Below are 22,073 nucleotides of genomic sequence, written 5' to 3'. Positions count from 1 at the left end.
ATGGAATCCTAAACATTACTTTTGTGAGCTTTCAATAAAGACAAATACTTCATGGGATATTGACTTGACACAGGTGAAGCAGGTTCATGAAAAGTCTGGAGAAAACCGTAAAGGCGAGACCCAAGACATACCATTGCCCTAAGCCCAGTCATCGTTGAGGCGATGCCGCACTTTCTGGTATATTGCTGACATGGTCTTCATGTTGCTCTTCCTCCACTGTCGCCCCAAATACTTTGTCTGCACCTTGAGAAGCTTCAGAACATAGAGCTGCATCATGGCTTGCTTAACTTTGAGAGCTCGTTTCAAAATGGGAGCAGACTTGAATACCACCAACATCTGGGGAATTAAGGTAACACAGGGTCAATTCTCTAAAGCTGTACTTCTTGCCCATGACCAAGGCTTTGGTAAAATTTCTATAAAGCCTTAATGGAGCTAGGAACAACATACACAGCAGGTACACAGACAGATGAGGTTCTATAGAAGAGCTTCTACTCACCATTGTCCTAGAGTGTTTCCACTTGGTTAACTTATTTAGTATCCTAAGAAGATTGATGCAGGAAAACAGATTGCGCCAGCAAAACTGATTGTTGTCCCCAGCTTCCTATAAGAAAAAGCAGCACTGAGTACAAGTGAACAAATGCGACTGAGAAGAAAAGCCAGAATTAGGAAGCGCCCCTTGTTGATAATGCTAAATTTAATGCTGTCTCCACCACCTCTACATATTCCTTGTCAAGGTAAAAGTTACAGGCAGCTTTGCTCACCAGGCTCTCTGCTGTCAGCTCAGGTAATTCATGTACCACACAGTAGGGATAATCTAAAACAGAGATGCTAAAACAGAAGAACACAAATAGATCAGAATGATAACCAGCATAGTATACTACCTCCGACACTATTTGAAACAGCCTGGTTCAAACATATGAGAAACACGATGATATGACAAGTCCTCCAAGCCCTGCTTGTTCGTCTCCAAATTCAGAAAGATAGAATGCACTTATCTTTAAATGCCTCCCTGTCCATTCTGAACTAAAGCCAATGTGAATATGATGACGACGAACTAAATCACACTCAGACATTTTACATACACACGCACCAGCATGACAGTATCTAAGAGACAAGCACTACACCATGGCCTTGGAATCTTTCTGTGGAAGGTAAGCCAAGATGTTCAAACATATTTTTGGGCTTTCCACCTATGAGTAACTGCCAAGAAGGGGCATTAATGAGGTGAAAATTTCCTCCAGCAGGTTTTTATCAGTGGCTATTAACTTCCATCTTTGCTAACTAAATTCTGGAAGAGGACTGGGTGCCCTAAAACCTTCAACCTAAGGTAGCATCCAGACGTCTTGCTGAAAAGAGTCACATTTGCCATCATAGCATTCTAGGATACAGGTACGCTAGTGATATTCTCACCTTCCACTTACCTGTTCTTAGCAGTGATGTATGACATGATGTTCTGATTGAAGAATTTCAATATAAGTGGGATACAGTTGGCAAACACCAGGTGTTGCGCCATGTATTCAAACTGGTTTAGGGAACGAACACAGTAAAGCATATTAAGCAAGCACATCCCGGATTCACTTCATTACCCTGCTTCAAATGTTACACCTTACCATGCTTACCTGATACACATGATTTAGCTTGAAGTGCTTCAGCAGCAGCAGCAGCACAGCAGAAATTGCTTTTACAATTATCTCTTTATGCCTATTCACATCAACTCCCAGTTTCATGCTCTGCAACACTGTTGTTCTGGAAGCAAAAGCAAAAGTATTAGTGACCGTGATGGGGCTAACCTTCTTGCTCTGGCACTATTACCTAGTGCTCTGGAGCATTTTTTATTTAAGTAACTTTTATCTTCTCTGTCCTGGAGCATTTTTCATTTAAGAAACTTTTATCTTCTCTGCCCTTCTCATCTTAAAGAACCCCCGTGAGGAGTCACTATCATTTATATTTAAATAAACTGGCAATAATTTATTTATTCGTATTATAGCCCACTCCTTTCCCCGCCAAGCAGGGCTCAAGGTGGCTTCCAACAATTAAATGTACAATCAGATCTGCATATTACAATTTTAAGATCCACATATTACAAGTTAAAAACCTAACAGTCAGTCTACTATATCAGATGGCGCCCCAAAAATCCATCATAGGTGGGCAACTGGGGAGGCAGCCAGCACAGAGAAATTCAGGGTCCAACAATAAATGGAAAAAACAAGCCCTACAGAAAAAAGGGCAAAGGAGGAGGGGAAGGAAGGAAGGGAGAAGGAGGGTAGGATCAGGAAAAGAAGGAACAGGATAAAGAGAAATAAACAGGTGGAAGGTGGGGAAATAAAGAATAAGGAAGGGGGAGAAGGAGGGAGGACAGCTGATCTCCCTGTCACTGTCCTCAGTCATACGCCCATTAGAACAACTCAGTCTTACAGGCCCTGCAGAACTGAACCAAGTCTCACAGGGCCCGAGTTCCACCTTGGGGCCAGAGCTGAAAAGGCCCTGGTCGAGGACAGTTTTGGGACCAGAGATTGCCAGTAGGTTGTTACCAGATGAGCATGTATATAGGGAAAGGCAGTCCTGTAGAGACAATGGTCCCAGACCATTTAGGGCTTTAAGGTATTAAGTACCAGAACCTTGAACCTGATTCAGTACTCAATCTGAAGACATAATGATAATAATCAGAGATGATTGAGTTTGCTCCATAGCATTCTCTAAACCCTTTTCAATTTTGATTAAAAAGTCAATATAATGAAGAACATAAGAAACCATACTTGGCTTCACATGCAAACAAAAGCTACCTGGGTGGGCTGGGTAGGAAGATACTGAAGTAAGTACCACCACCCAAGACTCATAGGGTACAATGTAGCCTAGTCTAGCCAATCTTGTGAAATGCTAATAGCTTCAGGCAGCTTTTGGTCTCGCTAGAAGAACAGTATATTATTAATACACCCAAATTTAGCACAGGGAGGGAAGGTGGCATGGTATAGCCCAATCTTGCCAGCTCTTGGGAACTAAGCTGAGTCAGTAGAAGACAATGATGAGTTGGTTTTTGTACCCCACTTCTCCCTACCCTGAGGAGTCTCAAAGTGGCTTACAGTCCCCTTCCTCTCTCCACAGCAGGCGCCTTGTGAGGTAGGTGGGGCTGAGAGAATGCTGAGAGAACTGTGACTGGCCCAAGGTCACCCAGCAATCTTCACGTGGAGGAGAGGGGAATCAAATCCAGTTCTCCAGATTAGACTCCGCCACTCTTAACCACTACACACTGCCAGTACTTGGAAGGCAGACCACCAAGGAAGGCTCCACAGAGCAAGGCAATAGCAAACCACCTCTGCCTCTCACTTGCCTTGAAAGCCCCTTGCTGGGGTCGCCATGAGTAGGCTGCCACTTGACAACTCTTTCCACACACATCATGACTCTCCTGGAGTTTTCTTCAGACACTGTCAAGTAATGGCCTAATTCCATACTACTAGTTTGAAAGGTCTGCCAATTCAAAGGCAGGCTAGTTTCAAATGGCTTTCCACAGGCAATATGAAGGATCTACATGGCTATTCTTCTATTTACCATTGTCCAGTTTCCTAATTATAGCCTGCATATATTTACCAGTTTCTATCATCAGTGTGCCAGTCCATCACCCCATCAGAGAAAGGCAACTAAATGTCAATCCATTGTCTTCCCCCTTAATTCATTACATGCAACTACTTGCTTCTGTCCTATTAATGGCACTCACGGCATCTCCTCTGGTAAAACATCTGCCAGGATGTTAATGGAGTCAGTCTTGGCTTTGGAGGTGGGTGCTGCAGCCAGTAGGATTTTCAGCAAGGCAATCTGTGGATGAAGAGCTAAGTGAGATACAGAAGACATTCTAAAGTAGACAAGTGTAGGAAAGAAAAAGAGGCACTCAAGATAGTGGCAGATGAACAGGATGCAATTTGTCATGTACCAACAAACAGACGACACATCTAAATAAGCTTGTTGCACAACCCATCAATGAAATATAGATGGAGACCAGATATTTCTCCGATCATAAAGGTGGTAAGAATAGAGCACAAACATAAAAGGAAGGAAAAGGAAGTGAAAGGGGGTGAATGGAAACACACACATTGGATTAGAATGAGGCTCACCATATACTGAGGCAAGCTAGGAAGTAGACCCTGGTACAAGATTTCTGCAGGAACTTGCTCAACCTCCTCTTCCCCCTGTAAGCATAAGGAAATTATTAAAATATTAATTCTAATACTGAGTTCATACCAAGCATTTTCTGAGTGTAATTAATTTCCTGAACCCAGACAAAAACTGCTTTTCATCACATAAGCCTTACAAAATCAACCTGCATAGTTTCCATAGATGGAGACAGTGCTATGACCAGCAGGTTCGCAACACTGAAAGTGACCCGTGTACATTCTCCATACTGGGAACCCAATAGAGGGTAGAGCTAGCTAATATCTAATTCCAGATAGAAGATTTAATCTCCCTTCCCTCCACTTCTTCAGCAGAATCTAATGGTGAAAGTCTTCCAACATCACTTACCCCTGACAAGGGGGAACGCAAGTACTCCTCTTCCATTTGTACTTGAATTTCTGCAATAGATGTATACTTGTGCTGTAAGGTGACAAAGCAAAGGACAGTAACCTCACTATATAGGCAGCACAGTAAATTTAAACAGTTCCCCAGCTGGGATTCTTAGCACAAAGGAAACAATGGACTGGATAGGGTTTTAAACCAGCTCATGTGAGACTTCTTCTACAGAGGTACACATGAATTAAGGATAGAGTCAGGTGGGTAGCTGTGTTGGTCTAAAGCAGCAGAACAAAGTTTGACTCCACAGGCACCTTTAAGACCAACAAAGTTTATTTCAAGGTATAAACTTTCATGTGCAAGCACACTTCCTTCAGATTAAGGGGTACACAATGTGGGTACCCACCAGTTTCAGAGTTTTGATACTCTCATGAATGGGTCTGGGAAGTCCCACCACAGTGTTGGTATCACTAGAAAGAACAAAGTAAAATGTGTCAGGAGCAAATATCAAAATGTAACACGTAACAATACAGAACAGTACATTTTCTCCAAGTTAAGCCCAAATATCTATTTTCATAAGAACCTACATTCTTGGGATTTTTTTCTTAACCTTTTCTTTTACAAAAAATCAGATAAAACAGATCTCTATAAGGTTTCCTGCAGCTTAGTAGTAATAGTTTATACTGTCTACCAACTTAAAAAACAGAAGTGTTTGCAAATTAAACATACCCCAAGCTTCAAACTGTAAAGACATTATATTTTAATCCATTTAGGTATACACTGGGTATAGACCTTGAAATAAAAATTAGGGAGCTGGAGCTGGTGAGAATCTGTCCTTATATATAATTGAATAGTGGGTGCCAAGGTTCTAATTCTAAAATGCACTCCCTTAGTGTATGGCTGATGGCACTGCTCCTCAGCATATATCGCCACCAATCAGAAGGCAAAGCCCGGGTCCCGCCCACACCACAACTGCTGCGACAACCTGGTCTTTTGCATATGGAAGCTGATTGGACTTCACTCCATTCCACACCTCAAACTCCCCCCCCCCGCAAGGCAGTTGGAATGTCAGTTGCATATGGAATCTGCTGTATTCTGGTGGTGTGCAGGTCCCAAGTTCATGTTTTAAAAGCAGACTGACACTGTTTGCCCAAAGCCAGAGCACTCTCCCAGAGCCTCTTTCTAGATCCCGTTGTATTTATTTCCACAACGGGCCTTATTTCTAGTGTGATTATAATTCTACAATTATAGCCTTTTCTTTTACACCAACAGTGACCTAAACATGTAAAAAGCATGGTGAGCCCAAAATTCAACAAGACCTGTGCTGCTTTAACTCACCTCCCCAAGGTGTAGCCAATGAATTTACTCCGACTGGATTCTAAAAACATCTCAATATCTTTTTCTCTGTTGGAAAAAAGCAACAATGGCACAGAGTCAGACTTTCAAAGCTTCTCACCATATTACAGTCTTTACATCGTTCCAGAAAGATGACAATTTAATACTGCAAATGGGAAAAGATGTAAGGCATTCCAAAATCTCACACTACTTAGGTTAGCACTAAGTAAGAGAGATGTCCCTTAGCCTCCTTACATAAAAGCTTCCATATAATTAGCATGACTGCATCAACCCAAGGCGAGTATGTCTTTCACTGCAGCTAATGATTCATACACATACACACACTCACACACTCTAAGCACACTCATATGTCAAAGAAAAGGGCCTTCCAGCTTAAATAGAAGAAGAAGAGGCGATTGGATTTATATCCCGCCCTTCACTACCCAAAGGTGTCTCAGAGCGGCTTACAAACTCCTTTCCCTTCCCCTCCCCACAACAGACACCCTGTGAGGTGGGTGGGTCTGAGAGAACTCTGACACAAACTGCTCTTTCAGGAACAGCTGTGCCAGAGCTTGTGACTGACCCAAGGTCACATGAGCAGGTGCAAGTGGAGGAGTGGGGAATCAAACCCGGTTCTCCCAGATTAGAGTCCGCACACTTAACCACTACACCAAACTGGCTCTCAGGATTAAATGCAGCAATCCTGGCACTACTCACCTGACCTTGGGTGCCCAAGGTAAACCTTTTGGGCAAGTTAGTCGGTCAGCTGAAGGATGCTGGACAGGAGGAGGCATCACCTCATCTCTTTCAAGAGGGAATGTCTCTCCCTCAAGACTATTATCGTCATCATTCTCCTCCTCATCTTCACGGGAATCATCAGTTTTGTAGGGATCCCGCTCATTGAAAGCATCTAGATTATCCTGTTTAATAAGAGCCTGCAAGATTCAACATATCGATCAAACAGCAAGTTAACCCATCTGATCTTGTGAATATTGTTTTTCCCAAAGATGGCAAGGTTATCTTCTGTTAGTCTTATCTGTTCCTCAGCTCACCTTATGTTCCCGCCGGCCCCGTTTCTGCTGCTGCTCAATCAAATCAGAAGCAGATGCTGGAGGAGAAGCAGCCCTCATGTTACGGATTACTTTGATACTGTCCTCAGGAAGTGGGGGGAGTCCCAGCATCTCCCGTTTCTCTCCTTTCATATCCTGAAGTTCCTCAAATCCTCCAAGGGTACACTACATAGAAGGTCAATGCAATTTTGTCACTTTATCTTTTTGGTTATTTATAAACAGTTCAAAAACTGGCTTGCTATCAGTGAGTCAAGGGACTGATGAATGAAGGATTTGCTGTAGTTAAGTTATTTGCCAATGATTTTTCAAAGAACCATTTGTGAACATCAGATACATAAGCACTTTAGCATTTTAAACTTGGCTGTCTGCTCATGTTATAGTCCCATTTTCACAAATAATTTTCTAAAGAATGAAGTGATACTCATTAAATTTTAAAATTAGAATTTCACATTCCTAGCTATCACACTTACTTAGGAAATATGTATTTCTTCCTTCAAAAAGCTCAGAGGGGCTTACATGGGAATCCCAAGCAGTTTCCTGTCCAGGCACTGATCTGGCATAGATCCACTGAACTTTTAACAATACAGATGCACCAAGCATCCTTAGACAATTCACAAAGCCATTCTATGGTGCTATGTTCTTTGTTCCTTAGTTGCCAAATGGCAAGAGAAATAAAATAGTCTCTGAAAAAGCAACAGATGGCAGGTAGGAAGGTATATTTGGGAGTTCATTATTTTGGCACTGAAGCAGCAAGACTACATAGTCCTGATGAGCGCTGAAGCAGTTCCTTTGAAATTCAGTCATAATATTGCAGTCTACTGATTTCATGACCAGTCTTCAACAGTTGCAAGGACAGTTATCATCAGAAATAGGGCAGCTAGTGACCTCATAGCATTGCAGCTTTATCATGCTGAAAGCTATAAAAAGCTGCAATTATGCAGCATATGTTTCCGCAGCTTTATCATGCTGAAAGCTATAAAAATTATGCAGCATATGTTTCTCTGTCAGTATATAAAATACTTCTGCAATTTCTGCTCTCATGCTTTAAAACTATGCAGTTGTTCATTGCAAGTTGATTTATTATCTCTAATGTACCCACTTCTCTCACGAATGGCCAGAAATAGCAGTATTTATTTTAAAGGTGAAAAATTATTTTTTTGAAATTATGGATTTGGTTGAGTAAAGATGATTACCTTGGGTAGACTACTTTTCAAATTCAAACCAGTAAGTTAATTTTTGTTAGCTTAATGCTACTGGAATTTTCAGCTAAACTGAAATTCTTCATAATGGTTCTTAGTGACCATCATCTTATTTTTTAGTTACAAAAATTGTACATTTGTTTAGTATAGTGGTTAACAGCGCAGATTCTAATCTGGGAGAACTGGGTTTGATTCCCCATTCCTCCACATGCAGCTGCTGGTGTGACTTTGGATCAGTCATAAATTCTTTCAGAGCTGTTCTCTCAAGGACAGTTCTTGAGAGAGCTCTCTTAACCCCACCTACCTCACAGGGTGTCTGTTGTGGGGAGGGAAAGGGATTGTAAGCCCCTCTGAGACTCCTTCAGGTAGTGAAGGGTGGGGGTATAAATCCAATCTTCTTCTTCTTAATAAAATAATCTAATATTCTTTTACATTGTGATTTTTACCTCCACAGGATACATTAAAATTTAATTATGCCAGTGATGTCCCCCTGATTTCCTCCTTCTTTCTAAACCAGCTCACAGATTAATCTGCTTCTCCTCAGCCTGAATAAGGATATTTTGTGTTGCTGGACTCACAATGTGAAATAGTATCCTTGAAGATGTGCACTGTCACTCTCCGTTTTCCAAACAGAGGTGTCTTGTTTAGGTGTCTGAGAGCCACCGTGGTTTAATGGCTAAGAGCAGCAGACTCTGATCTGGAGAACCAGGTCTGATTCCCCACTCCTCTATATGAAGCCTGCTGGGTGACCTTGGGCCAGTCACAGTTCTCAGAATCCTCTCTGCCCTACCTACCTTACAAGGTGCCTGCTGTGGGGAAAGGAAGGGAAAGGCGATTGTAAGCCACTTTGAGACTCCTTAAGGTAAAGAAATGCAGGATATAAACACCTACTCTTCTTGTTTCTGTTAGCTTTATTAGGAGGCTGATGAGCTTGTTGGAAATTTGGTCAAGAGGTATTATGTATTTTTGGTTGTTTTTTATGTACATGTATTTGCTGATATTGTATTGTTCTATCACAAATTTTGTCTTTGTTAGCTGCCTTGAGTATTCAAAGAAAGGTGGGATTGGGGTATAATTGCTGTAATAAATAAAATGTAATTTTCTTGGATTTGACTTTATAGTACCACTAACCCAGAGAGATCTAGATGCCTAAACTCTCAGATAGCTGCCAGATGCAGAACACAATGACATTATAATAAAATGTGCCAAACAGCAACAGCAGTAAAAGGTTGCAAATATTAACACACAATATATGTGAAAATACTACAAAAAACACAATAAAACCTCAATATCAAGCTGTAGCTATAAAACAGTATTCTTATATATTTGTTTCTTCCTTTTCCAGAATGGTGAGCAGTAGTACCTACTTCTCCACCTACTTCTCAATTTCCTGCTCCAACTCAGCAGTGTTTGTAGCCCTTGGAAGCATTATGCAATGTACAAAGAAAGGTGGCTCCTGTGCCTGTTGCAGAGATAGAATAAACTGCTTTCCCAAATGGTGAGAACTGTAGGACTTTCCCACAAAACCGTCCACTGGCAGAACTGTTTTATTGCAGAATGTAAATCCTACAGATGGAACATGCAGACAATCCCACAGTGGCACTGATGCCAGAACAAATGAGTAAATAGAAGCTATTTAGGCATATTCTACACATATCTCTGTACAGTGATGAGCCCAGGAATTAAAACAGACCCACATAATTTTGTTTGATCTAACAACATCAATTATAACATTAGGCGTATCATGTTTGAAGTGCCCTTATTCACAACAAACAGCATCTTACCAAGACAGTCTTCCAGAGCAGCAGCAAGACCTTCTTCATAGGGAAGTGTGGGGCATGGCCACTGCAGAATTTGGTCACCATTCCAAACAGCATAACAGAAAATGGCTCATTGTTATAAAGTGGTGCCCCTAAAAGGTAACAAACATAATGGTGTCACCCATTTTACATAAGGATTCCTCAGTTCTTGTTTAATGGATTCCAGTTCCATCCTCTGCAATCTCTTCTAGTGAATCCTATTACCTTCCAGTACATTTTTCATAACTTCCTGCTCCTGAAATTACTGTTTACAACATACAAGCTTAGTAGTATTCAACTCACATTCACAAATGTGATCCTGTTCATTCAGTTCAAAGAAACAAGCTTTCTTCCATATGTAAGGAAAGGCTAAATCACAAACTAATTCCAAGTTCCTGGCCTACTAACATTTTATTCCGCCCTCCCCGCAGCGGGCTCAGGGCGGCTCACAGTCGGGCATAAGCCAATACATAAAAACATTTTTAAAACCATTTAAAACATTATACAACATTACAAAATTACAATTATAAAGTGCTCCAGATGTTCCAATTAGTCTTCTATGAAGATGGCAGCCACCATATCATCCATAGGGAGGGGGAATGGGGGATGAGAGAGAAAAAACCAAATTTATGCTTCAGGATATTGTATCTTAAAGTTTTTCCACAATCATCTCCTTGTGGAACTGGCCATTTCCAAGCAACAGAATTTACCCTCTCTGTGAAGGGACAACATTGTGCACTGATTGTTCAGAAACAGTATCACCTAGAACAGAGTTCATTCTATAATGTACTATTCATACAAGCTTTTGGTTGGGGTGCCTGTCTTTTCTTCTTCTTCCTGTTTTCTCTCACTGCCCCAGTCTTGGCACTTTAAATACAACATGCTATACCAAATCTAAAGTTGTGAGTGTTGCACAAATGGGGGTGAGTGGGTTGGTTATAAGATAAAAGTTGCATATACTCATGCTAGTCCATCGAGTAATCATTACTAGCACTTGTAGGAGGCTACACAATTTGTGCAGAGGACACTTGGGGGAAAACAGGGAAAAGCATCCTTGCTAACTTGAAGCCCATCATAGAGACGTATGATCCCATTATTACTTTCTGTCCCAACATTCCTTACCTTAGATCTGTGCTATCAGCCAGGGAGATGGCTGGCTTCCTCACAGCACTGCTGCAGGCTGCACTGTTGCTGGAAAATAAAGCATGTAGTTTGCCCACAATTGCCCATAATATGGGACCAAAGACCATGGTTTGAGATTAAGGCACTATGGGAACAAATTAACATATTTTGTACTCCTTCACTGGAAAGATACACCTACATGACCTCAGCTTTCTCCAGGTCCCTGTCATATTCATCTGGAACTGATAATAATTGCTATGGGGTCTTACTAATCTAGTCCACTGCCTTCTGCTCCAGTACAGGTCCCTGTCATATTCATCTGGAACTGAGAATAATTGCTATGGGGTCTCGCTAATCTAGCTCACTGCCTTCTGCTCCAGTGTACTAATCACTACAAGCCCTAGCAATATCGCCAGTTACTTAGACAACTGGGTGCTTCTACAAATGCTGAATAACACACTTTCAAAGCACTTTGCAACTGAATTTCACTGTGTGAAATGGCAAAATCCACTTGCAAATGATCATTAAAGAGAGTGGACTGAAAGTGCACTATTTGTCACGTATGAAAGCATTTGACCCGACAGAAGCAAAGAAGAACCCTAATCAATTACTGATATATTGGGCTATGAAACCCTAGAGAAACCTCCACTGTTGTCTCAGTTCCAGCTATACCTGTGGTGAAAACAGCAGACTCCCAACCAGATTCCACCATTAGTGCTAACAGTCACCCTTTACTGCCCTCTCCTGTTGCAATTACAAATAAAAATATTGGGATACTGATATTGTTGCAATATAATTAGAGTACTGACTGCATAATTTGTCTCTGTGACCTTCAATTTCTCTGGGTCCAGAGTCTGACATTTTTGATGTAATAAACAGTGGATCCAGGCACAGGAAGATTGGGGGGGGGGGGGGAGTTGGATCCTGTGAAATTGTCAAGAATGTCAAGCAAAGCATGGAGAAAATTTCAAACACAATTGAATGAAAAGCTTCGGCAGAATCTTTTTATATGCTTTGTGTGAAATGAATCCCTCACCTACACTATGCAAGTGCAGGCAAGACTCAGGGGCAAGCCACCACTGGGAAAGGGCTTGTGCAGTATAAAAGAGAAGCACTAGAACAAAGGAAAAAGCATAGCTCCAAGTAAGGGAGTAGAGAGCTATTTATGTAAGTGGACTATTTGGACCTAGGTCATGGATTAATTTTGATTAGTATGTGCCTAATTCCTAACTGGCACGCTCACTAAAACTATCCACAAAAGTGATCAGTTCGCGATTCCAGGCAATGTACATTTTCTCCCTTCTCAGAAAGGTAGTAATTCTGCATCAGGCACTGGAAAGGCAGATGAAAGGCATCTGCACTATCAGCTATACCCAAGATGCACTTGAGTCCTGAACTCCAGGGCCTGATGCAATTCCCTCTGAACTCAACAGGAAACTTTTCATGGAATCAGATAAAATTGGATGGATACCAGAATAAGTCTAGTATCTGATCATCTTTCACAAGCTGTAAAAATATATATCTGCTGGTGGGGCAGATCATAAACAGGCTATCTAAACAGCCTGCATTCTTTTCAGAGGCCCTACTTTGCAACAACATGGAACTCACTCAATTTCCATGTTCAAAAGTTCTACCAAAGCATTGAAAGTGCCAACTTCCAGTAGAAGGAAAATGTTGTATCGCATCCAGGACTGAACTTCAGCTTCAGAGCTGCATTCGTCAAACGTGCCTGCAACCACAAAGGCATTTTCTTTGAGCAAAGGCATCCCTTACAAGATCAAATTCTACAATGACCCTATGTATTTAAGCCCCAGTTTGCAGATAAAAAGCTAGCCCAGCATAACTTGTGTCTCATATTGAGAACCCAGATGTCCCATCAAATTATTGTGCTGTGAAATGCCCATGCCAGTTCTTGGTTTAAGGACTTTCTGAGCAGAGACAGAATATAACTTCTTATAGCTCACTAACATGGTTATCCCACTTGGCACACTTCTACAAACTCACCATAAAACAAAAACACAGCCTAAGATGAAACTGACTCAGGTTAATCATGCTTATAATGAACATAAATGTAAGAAGGTAGAAACCAACAAATTAGCTTTTGCTCTGCTAATAGCAGCTTTATGTCACAGGGAAAGGTAGTTTAACCAAATTGCTCAATTAAAAAATAGTTCATCAAGCCATTACTCAGCAATTGAAATAAACTGTTCCTCTGACAATAAAGGTGTACCTTGTGCAACATAGAGGATGGCTCGAGCCACCCTGAGCCTCTTCTCCCGAGCAGTGACCTCAAGGCCATCAAGAAGCCTCATGGCATGGGTACGATGCTGATTGATGTCCAGTTCTGTCCATTTCGTATCCTGCACTGTAAAGCCAAGAAATATGATATGATACTGCTTTCTGAAGTGTCTGTACATTGTACACTAGCAGCCCATACCAGTCTGCCCTTTCAGCATAAATTTATTCAAAAGTATCAAAATGCTGGAAATTGCACTGTACTCACTGGCAGAAAAGTCTCTGAATAATGGTGGGATTCAAAATTTCTTTATAGTATGGGAAAATAGCCTGGTGTCAGGATATTAGCTGAGTGCACTTATCTATAATTCTGGACAGGACCTATACATAGACTAATTGGGGTTGCACAGAGTGAACCGTCCAAAACTTCTTCATTGTAAAATTGGCCAGCCTTGACCTAACAAAGTAAATGCAGATCAGCAGTGATGCAAAGTTATTGGGCTGGATTAAAGCAGAAGATTTCTACACATGATAGAGCCCTTGTCCAAACACAAACATATGAAAAAGATCATGCTTGCAGCTTGTGCTAGGTTCGTCCCAGTTTGCAATCTGTTTAATCAAGACATTGTGCAAGTAATTACTTGAGGAAAGGGATTGACAGGTATTGTGGGATATGTAGTGCTCCTGCTTGTGCTTCTGTTTATACACTGCACATTACACTCTGAAGGATCTGCAGACTGAGGACCAAATTCATCACTACCTACTACATCTAATCACAACCAAAATGTAAATAAACCAGCAACAAAGACCACCCTACAAACACTTCAAGGACAGCAACCTCTACAGCTCTTAAAATATGGTCTGAACTGCCAGCTTCAAAGGTTTGACTCCCTTCAACTTGGTGAACACACTAAAAAGTTATTTTATTTAACTCTTATTTACAATTCATCTGCCCCCAAAAGACCACAGAAAGTAATGACTGATCTAAAACACAAACTATCCTTATAAGATTCCAAGCGAAGCTGAAGTCCCACTGAGATAGATTAAAACAATCCTCTAGTTTAAATGCATTTTTTTTTCTATTTGGGATTTTAACGCTTCTAGAAGACACGCTTGACGTTGGAAAGCCCACAAGTGAACAAAAGTCAAATTTTCATAAAAGAAAAAGACAATACTCTTACCATGGACCCTAAAATCCTCTTCAAAGCATTTTCTGTTGAGTTGGAATTCAGGGCCTTCGGTGTAGCTATACAGTTCTATCAAGAGATAATATTCATACAAAAATGGTTAGTGGGTCCCATTTTAAAACAGACCGAAGGATGGTTTGAAGAATATATGTGTGGATCTAAACCTGTGCAACATATCTACATGTCATTATTTGCTAGGATTAACATTACTTATTTCATTTATAGCCCATCTTTTTCCTCAGTGGGGACCCAAATTGGCTTACATCATTCTCCTCACCTCCATTTTATCCTCACAACAACCCTGTGAGGCAGGTTTAGGCTGAGAGTGTATGACTGGCCCAAGGTCATCCAGGGAGCTTCCATGGCAGAGATAGGTTTTGAAGCTGGATTTTCCAGATGCTAGTCTGACACTTTAGCCATTACACCACCCTAGCTTAATAATGTTGGGTCTAGAGCAGGCAATATCTTCTGAAAATTGCTGTCATAGGTTTTTCTAACAGCATATCTTCTTAAATATATATGGTATGTACATGCTTAAGCTCACTTCCAAAAATAAATCCATACTAGGATATCAGTCAGAGAAGTGAGTGAAAAAACTAGGATATTAATAAGATCGGGCCTTCACTGAAAATTCTATGGAACAAATACTGTTTTCTGATGACGTATACCAACTAAGAATGCAAACTGAAAAGGAAGTCTCCAGCTCAAATCTTAGCCACTGACTCAGGAAAGCCTCAGTTCTCTCAAACTAAGTACTACTTCTGTGACATAGGATAATAATGCTGGACTACCTGACAGGGCCATTCTAATGAATACTGAGATGATACCAAGCACTTGGAAGATAACAAATATTTAGGTAGTCGTATCTATTTAATAGGTAGATCAGGGGTGTCAAATTCATTTGTTATGAGGGCCAGATCTGACATAAGTGAGACCTTGTTGGGCTGGGCCATGTGTATCATAAAATGTAATGCCAGGTAGCGGAGATATAAACTTTACAAAGGACACAAACACAAAGGGTTTTTTTAACTTAAAATAAAAACATGCTTAAAACATTAGCATTCTTGCAATATTTTATTTAACAGTGTCTGATAACTGACACCTCTTGCTCTGAATTATTGCATCAAAATGTCTGTGCTGTTGCAATCTTGAGTATGCTGTTCAGGTGTGTATCTGTAAGCTGCAAACCTACGAGGATGCAGCAGTAGCAGAACTGGAAGAAGCAGCAGAAGACAGCCAGTTCCAGTGTGGGCCTGATAGAAGCCCTCTGGCCCCCAGGCTGCATGTTTGACACCAATGAGCTAAATGGTTTTATTATATTCTGTGTATCCACCCAGTTATCCTTATTATAAGAGGATAATAACCAAGCACAGAAATAACAGATGGTTTGCTGCTTTAACCCTGGTTAAGATCCCACATTAAGATAATTATTTTGACAAATAAAGCCCTGCCACCAGAAGATGGATGGATCTATATCTATATGATACCAGTGAGACCCGCTTATCATCTTGCAATCTGAGAGGTAACTTTTTAAACCACTTGTACCCCACCTATCAAAAGAAATCTTCAAGACAGCTTAACAAAATGATTACAAGAAACATTGCCTTTACTAGGTTACTTAATGATGAAGGGTAGGGTATTTCATAGCTTGTGTTCCACTACAGGAAAAAACACTTTCTCTGGCACTTAACCACCCAACTCCTGAAAGTTCGGTGAACAGCCGTGCATGTTGATGCACCATTTAACCATAGCTAAACACAAATAATGGTTTACAAGTCTACTTTGTTCACACCCTGCTTTCATATCTTGACATATGCCCAACTCTTAACCATGATTTGGTATCCAGCTGTATGACTGCACAGGGGCAATATGTATCACCTCTCTTGGAAAAAAAAATCAACATATCAAAAGCAGGAATGCTTTGTAAAGTACATTGTTTTCCATCAGCTGTGCTTGGTTTGACAACTGTTGGTGACCTGGAGAAATTAATCCATATAACTCTGTAGTTGGACTACTGTAACATGCTCTACACTGGGCTGCCCTTGGAGACAACCCAGAAGCAACAACTGATTCATGCAAAGCAGCCCAATTTCTGTCAGGGGCTAGCCAATGGGAACACATCTCCCCTATTTTAAAACAGCTGTATTAGCTGCCAGTTTGTTTCTGAGCTCTGGTCAGTGTGCTTCTTATAACCTTTAAAGCCTTTCACAGTCTAAGACTCACATTATCGGAAAAGGCCATACGTCCCCATAAATCAACTGTGGTCTTCTGGTAGCCACTTTCTAATAGTACTCCTGCTTAAGGTAGCCTACTCACATTTGCTACAACCAGTTCCTCTCCGACCTTATGGAATGGCTCCCTAAGGAGAGTGCTATATGTTTTTAGGTGGCACTATAAGGCTTTTTTATTCATAAGAACTTTTAGCTGCAAGCTTTTTATTAGAGAGTGGGGTTTTAACAGGATAGTATAAGTTTTTAATCTCATAAAAAGTAAGCTGCCTAGAACCACATTGTTTATTTACTAAACAAATAGATGAAAAGCACCTTCCTACACAGCTTTCCTTATAAAGGGTGCAACATCCCCTTACAGAAACAAACAAAAAAAACCCACCCCTGAAATTCACCAAAACAACCCACAAAACTAGAAACAGCAGTGGCAAGTCAAACAACCACAAACACTTGGTTTACGTAAGGTGACTGTATCCCATTATAAAGGTCAATGACACAAAATTTCTTATGAACAGAGCACGACGTTGGGTTAAACTAAACCAGCTCATACTTTACCTGATAGCTCAGCAGCCCATTTGTCCGCGTCTGCATATTCAAACTCAAAGTCTGGGGACTCGGAATAGCCCTGGGAAGATGGCGACATCTTAATGAAACATTTAGTTTTACAAAGAGCACTCAACTTCCCCCGGACAGTGCCACCGTAACCTATTAGTCTGTCACTGATTGCAGCAACGTCCCTCCCTGCCTGCTTTTCAAACCGGCTCTACTACATCGCTCAGCAGCAGCACCGTGTCAAATATTTCACTAGGTTCACAGCAAAGGGGCACGACTGCTCTCCCGCATTTGTACTTCAGGCGGGAACTGATGCCATTCACTCTCACAAGATAGCAGCAGCCGTTCACTGCGGGCAGGGCTGGCCCGCTCACTAGGCGAACTAGACGTTCGCCTAGAGCGGGCTGATCATCAGGGCGCCGAACTGCACCCAGCTCCCCCACCCAAAGCCCCCTCGACCCCGCCAAAAGCCCTGCTGCATCTTCCTGACCCCAGCCACCGCCACCTCTTTCTCCCTCTGGCGGGGGGAGGCGGGGCGGCAGAGAAGCTCCCTCAGAAAAGGCGCTCCTTCTGCAGCCCTCCCTCTGGATGCCTGGGCGGGGCAAAATTTGAGGGTGCCCACCTTCCCCCACCATCTTTCCTTCTGCCACGGCAACTGGGGGGGGCACAGGAGGGCGCTGGTCTTGCCCCCCTCCTCTGCAACTGCAAGGAAGAAAGCGACAAGGGAAGCCCTGAGTGAGTCCTGCATGCAAAAGAGGTGAGCAGCCGGGACCGGAGAAAAGCCAGCCGCCTTTGCTGCTGCTGCTAGCAGGTGACCACCTCCTCCTCTCCCCTGCCCTGCTGGCTGCTTGCTGGGCTTTCCTCTTACGTGGAAGGGAGTGCAATCGTGCACAAGGGAGCTGTCCTTGCAGACGCAACAAGGCAGCCAGCTGGGAAGTCAAAAGTAAGGACCACGGTCTCTCTCTCTCTTATTTAATGATGCTTATTTGCAATGCCCAACCCCAGCAAAGCGCTGACGCTAGCAAACTCCAGCCGCTCTCTTTTTCAGTCGAACTCTTTTGGGCTGCCTCCTCCCGGGCGCCTTCATGGCTCTTCCTCGCCAAGGTGACCCCTCCTCCTCCTACCTCTTGCTGCCGGACTTGGAGCTGCTGCCTGCCTCCCCCCCCTCCCTCTCTTACCCTCCAAGTGGTGTTGTTTCCTCTGTCATGCTGTATGGGGTACAGCCAGCTGCAATGGCTTCCCTTTAATATATTACTGCTATAATAGCAAGCCAGCCAGAATAATGAACTTTACAGGATGGAAATACCAGCCTCCTGTTTTGCAAACTAAACATAGGGGGGGTTTGCACTCAGATTTGTAGCTGCTGCAGCTTGTGAATGATGGGAGCAGCACACAGAGAGAGAAAGGTGGAGAGATAGCGCACCCGGGCATGGGGTGGGTTGTGTGTGAAAGCTACCCACCCACCATGGCTTGAGGCATGTGCTGAAATGGTGTGCTTTCACTGCCCTCCCAGAGGAATTTCCAGAGTCTACTGTTATTTATTTTCTTTACTTATAGCCCAGTCTCCTCACTGAGACTCAAGGTGGATCAGGAAGTGTGAAGCAACACAGGAGACATCCAGCAAACAATGTGGAAGGACCAGGATCAGGAGAATGAGAAACAATGGAAAGAAAGCTTCAGGCATCGCATGTGTTACAGATTGCCATTTTAATCAGTATGTTAGGGATTCTTTGGGGGTACTTCAGAAGTGGCCATGGGAGCTAGGGCTGTAAATTCAAAACCTTAAACAAGGTTCTATATTGAATTTCCAGCTGTTTGGTCCATCAGTAAGCCAGTTACAAAGCACGATAACATCTGACTGATAACATCTAAATGTAATGGCAAAAAGATTCCTTGTAAAAGCTATTCCATCAATCAGCAAGTGCTGATGGCTCAGTGGCAGAGCCTCTGCTTCGCATGCAGAAGGTCCCAGATTCAATCCCTGGCATCTCCAGTTAAAAAGAACCAGGCAGGAGCTGACATTACGGTGGTTGAGCCTTGAAGCATCCTTAGCATGGGTCCATGTTAAAAAAAGAAAGAAGCAATTTCAAATGTTGTTTTTCATTCTTCCTAAAATGCATTTATGTTTTAAAACTGGTGGGCGTGGGGGGGCGGGGGCGGTTTTACACCAGAAGGTAGCCTCGCCTAGTGTGCAAAAAAACCTGGGGCCGGCCCTGACTGCAGGCTACTCAGAGCACGAAGAACACTCTCGAGCGGTTCCCATTAGTGACTTCAGCCGCTCGTCTGAAGGAGAGCAGAAGGTAAACAAAAGGCTCGTGTGGAGGCGGCCAATGGGAGCTCTCCCAGGCGTTTTCGGGAAGTGGGCAGCGAGGTGAACCGGTAAGGAGGATGCCGACGAGCGCAGGAGGACCTTCCGCTGTCTTTTGTCTTTAAGCCACTAACATCACGCTAGGCCTGACAACTGAGGTAAGAGGCGCCCAGAAAAGGCCACTCCTAACCCTCCCTCGCTCCAGGAACGGGCAAGAGCACGTCCACCCCGCAACCCGGCCTCACCTCCGAGTCCTTGCGTTGGTTGCGGTTGAGTTCCCGACCTTTCCCTCCTGGCGGTGGTGTCAGCCCGAGCCCCGCACTCCGTTGCTTGTTGTTGACAATTAGCAAGCCCGTACCGCCGCCGCCGCCCGGCTCCATCGCGACGCGGCCCTGCCTGAGCTCTCGCGTAAACTGAGACTCGCAGAGCTAGTTTCTCACAGGAAACGCTACCATCTTGAGCGTGGCGGATGTCTGCCGCAGCCCCGTAGAGATGAGGAAACGGCGACGGATTTGTCGCGTCTCGCGCTCTTGGGAAGGAACCTCGTGGTTCCTCGCAGCAACCATCTTGATCGTGGCGTGGGTTCTTTCAAGGCAGGTAGCCAGTGGCATCCCCTAATGCCACCTTAGCCTAGTTAGATCTCGGAAGCTGTGCAGGGTTGAACCTTTACCTGGCTAATATTTGGATGAGAGATCTCCAGGAAATGCCATGGTTGTGTGACGCGGAGGGAGGCAATGATAAATCAGCTCTGACCGTGTCTTGCCTTGAAAACCCTACGGGCTCGCCATGAACCAGCTGTGACTTGACGGCTAAAAAACCCCATCCGATTGGCATACCATTAGCTTTTACTGACGTCGTCCAGTTTTCTCATGCTTTATTTGCCCTATTTTATTTAGGTTTGCAACTTGCCAGCCTCCAGGCGGGGCCTGGAGATCTCCTGCTTTTAGGACTGATCTCCAGCTGACAGAGATTAGCTCCCCTGGAGAAAATGGCTGCTTTGAATGGTAGACTCTATGGCACTGTACCATGCTGAGGCCCCTCTCCAAACCCCACCCTCTCCCAGATCCCCCCCAAAAATCTCCAGATATTTTCCAACCCATACCTGGAAACCCTTATTGGACTTTTGCTTAGGCCTGTCTACTTTTTTATTCGTGTTGAGGGAGGGGATTGAGGTTCCTGACAAACCATAGTTATAAAGGACACACCTTGCACAGAGTTCCACCGATGTAATGCAGGCCACCAATCCTAACAGCCCCTGGATAATAGCTGGTTGGAAAGGTGTTTTTGGCAGCAGTAGCCAGGACTTTCTGACAGTGGGAAGGCTCTGGCTAGAGTGGAATCTAATATAGCACCCACAAAGATACTCTTTGCATGGGTTGTAACTTAGATTTTTTTGCACTGACCTGTAAATGCAATGCTTTGAGTACCCTTAATGTGAGATGTAAATCTGCTCGAAGTTTTTGTTTTGTTATGTGTTACTATGAGCCAGTCGTTGAGGTATGTATATTTGTCGCACCTTAGCCCTCTTAGGTAGGCCACTACCATAGCTACCATCTTGGTAAATACTCTGGGTGCCATTGCTAGCTAAAAAGGGAGCAATGTTGCCAACCCTGGGGTGGGAAATATCTGGAGATTTTGGGGAGGCTGACAACCCTTTTGCATGGGTTCTAGCCAGGGCTATTTTGGGGCAGGAACGCACAGGAACGGAGTTCCGACTGGCCAAAATCTCTGCCTGCGTGGCTACAGAGGGAAGGCCTGGAGAGCGACACACACACACCCGCGACTCCAAGGTGGGCAGGCCAGGGCCCCCCTAGAAGGATCGGTGCCTTCCCCGCTTGCCTGGGCAAGCCAAGGAAAGGCATGGGGGTGTGGCCTAATATGTTAATAAGCTGCACTGTCAGGGTGTGTGGCCTAATATGTTAATGAGTTCCTACTGGGCTTTTCCTACAAAAAAAGCCCTGGTTCTAGGTTAGATTTTTTTGCATTGACCTGCAAATGCAATGCTTTGAGTACCCTTAATGTGAGATGTAAATCTGCTAGAAGTTTTTGTTTTGTTATGTGCTACTGTGAGCCAGTCGTTGAGTGTAATGTATTCAGAAGCTGCCCTGAATGCATTAGGATGAACGTGAAATCATCCCATAGGGAAGCTATGCTAAGCTTCGTCTTGGCCAGGGATTCGCGCCAAGACTCAGGCGACCAATCACATTCAAACGAACGGGAAGTGGGAACGTTTGTGATTGGACCTTATGCGCTCAACCTGATAGGTTGATATCTGTATAGGAGGTGTGGCTACATTAGCCCGGAATGTTTAAATACCGAGCAGCTGCAATGGAAAAGCTGTTCGGGCTATCGAATGTTGTACCGTGTTGGAGAAGTGATCATCGAGCTGAATAAACCTGAGTTTTTGCTGAAATCACTCTCTGACTATTTGTTAAGCACCAGACTTAACACTTCCTCTGCAAGACTTAGTGAGTGGGAAATTGATATAGGAAGATACAACAACTTCTAGTAGGAAATATTGTATGAGTAAGACCAGTC

At 43.2% G+C, this 22,073-nt stretch overlaps 1 protein-coding gene across 1 annotated transcript in view; it reads right to left on the bottom strand.

Annotated features, from left to right (window-relative positions):
- Window positions 1-19,979, bottom strand: part of STRIP1 (striatin interacting protein 1) — a 23,858-nt gene extending 3,879 nt beyond the window's left edge. The window contains 20 exon segments of the mRNA XM_015406594.1: window positions 132-336; window positions 497-601; window positions 762-828; window positions 1,422-1,522; window positions 1,620-1,746; window positions 3,713-3,810; window positions 4,107-4,181; window positions 4,513-4,584; window positions 4,907-4,970; window positions 5,839-5,904; window positions 6,553-6,770; window positions 6,888-7,070; window positions 9,889-10,016; window positions 10,673-10,682; window positions 10,944-11,094; window positions 12,634-12,754; window positions 13,256-13,390; window positions 14,442-14,516; window positions 17,231-17,300; window positions 19,781-19,979. Of these exon segments, the coding sequence (XP_015262080.1) occupies window positions 132-336; window positions 497-601; window positions 762-828; window positions 1,422-1,522; window positions 1,620-1,746; window positions 3,713-3,810; window positions 4,107-4,181; window positions 4,513-4,584; window positions 4,907-4,970; window positions 5,839-5,904; window positions 6,553-6,770; window positions 6,888-7,070; window positions 9,889-10,016; window positions 10,673-10,682; window positions 10,944-11,094; window positions 12,634-12,754; window positions 13,256-13,390; window positions 14,442-14,516; window positions 17,231-17,300; window positions 19,781-19,915 (2,206 nt within the window). The 5' untranslated portion in view covers window positions 19,916-19,979.
- Window positions 19,980-22,073: the final 2,094 nt, after the last annotated feature.

This window comes from Gekko japonicus, unplaced genomic scaffold, assembly GCF_001447785.1.
Source record: "Gekko japonicus isolate JY-2015 unplaced genomic scaffold, Gekko_japonicus_V1.1 scaffold115, whole genome shotgun sequence".
In the NCBI taxonomy this organism is placed as follows: domain Eukaryota; kingdom Metazoa; phylum Chordata; class Lepidosauria; order Squamata; family Gekkonidae; genus Gekko; species Gekko japonicus.
This window is presented reverse-complemented; position numbering and strand designations above follow the sequence as displayed.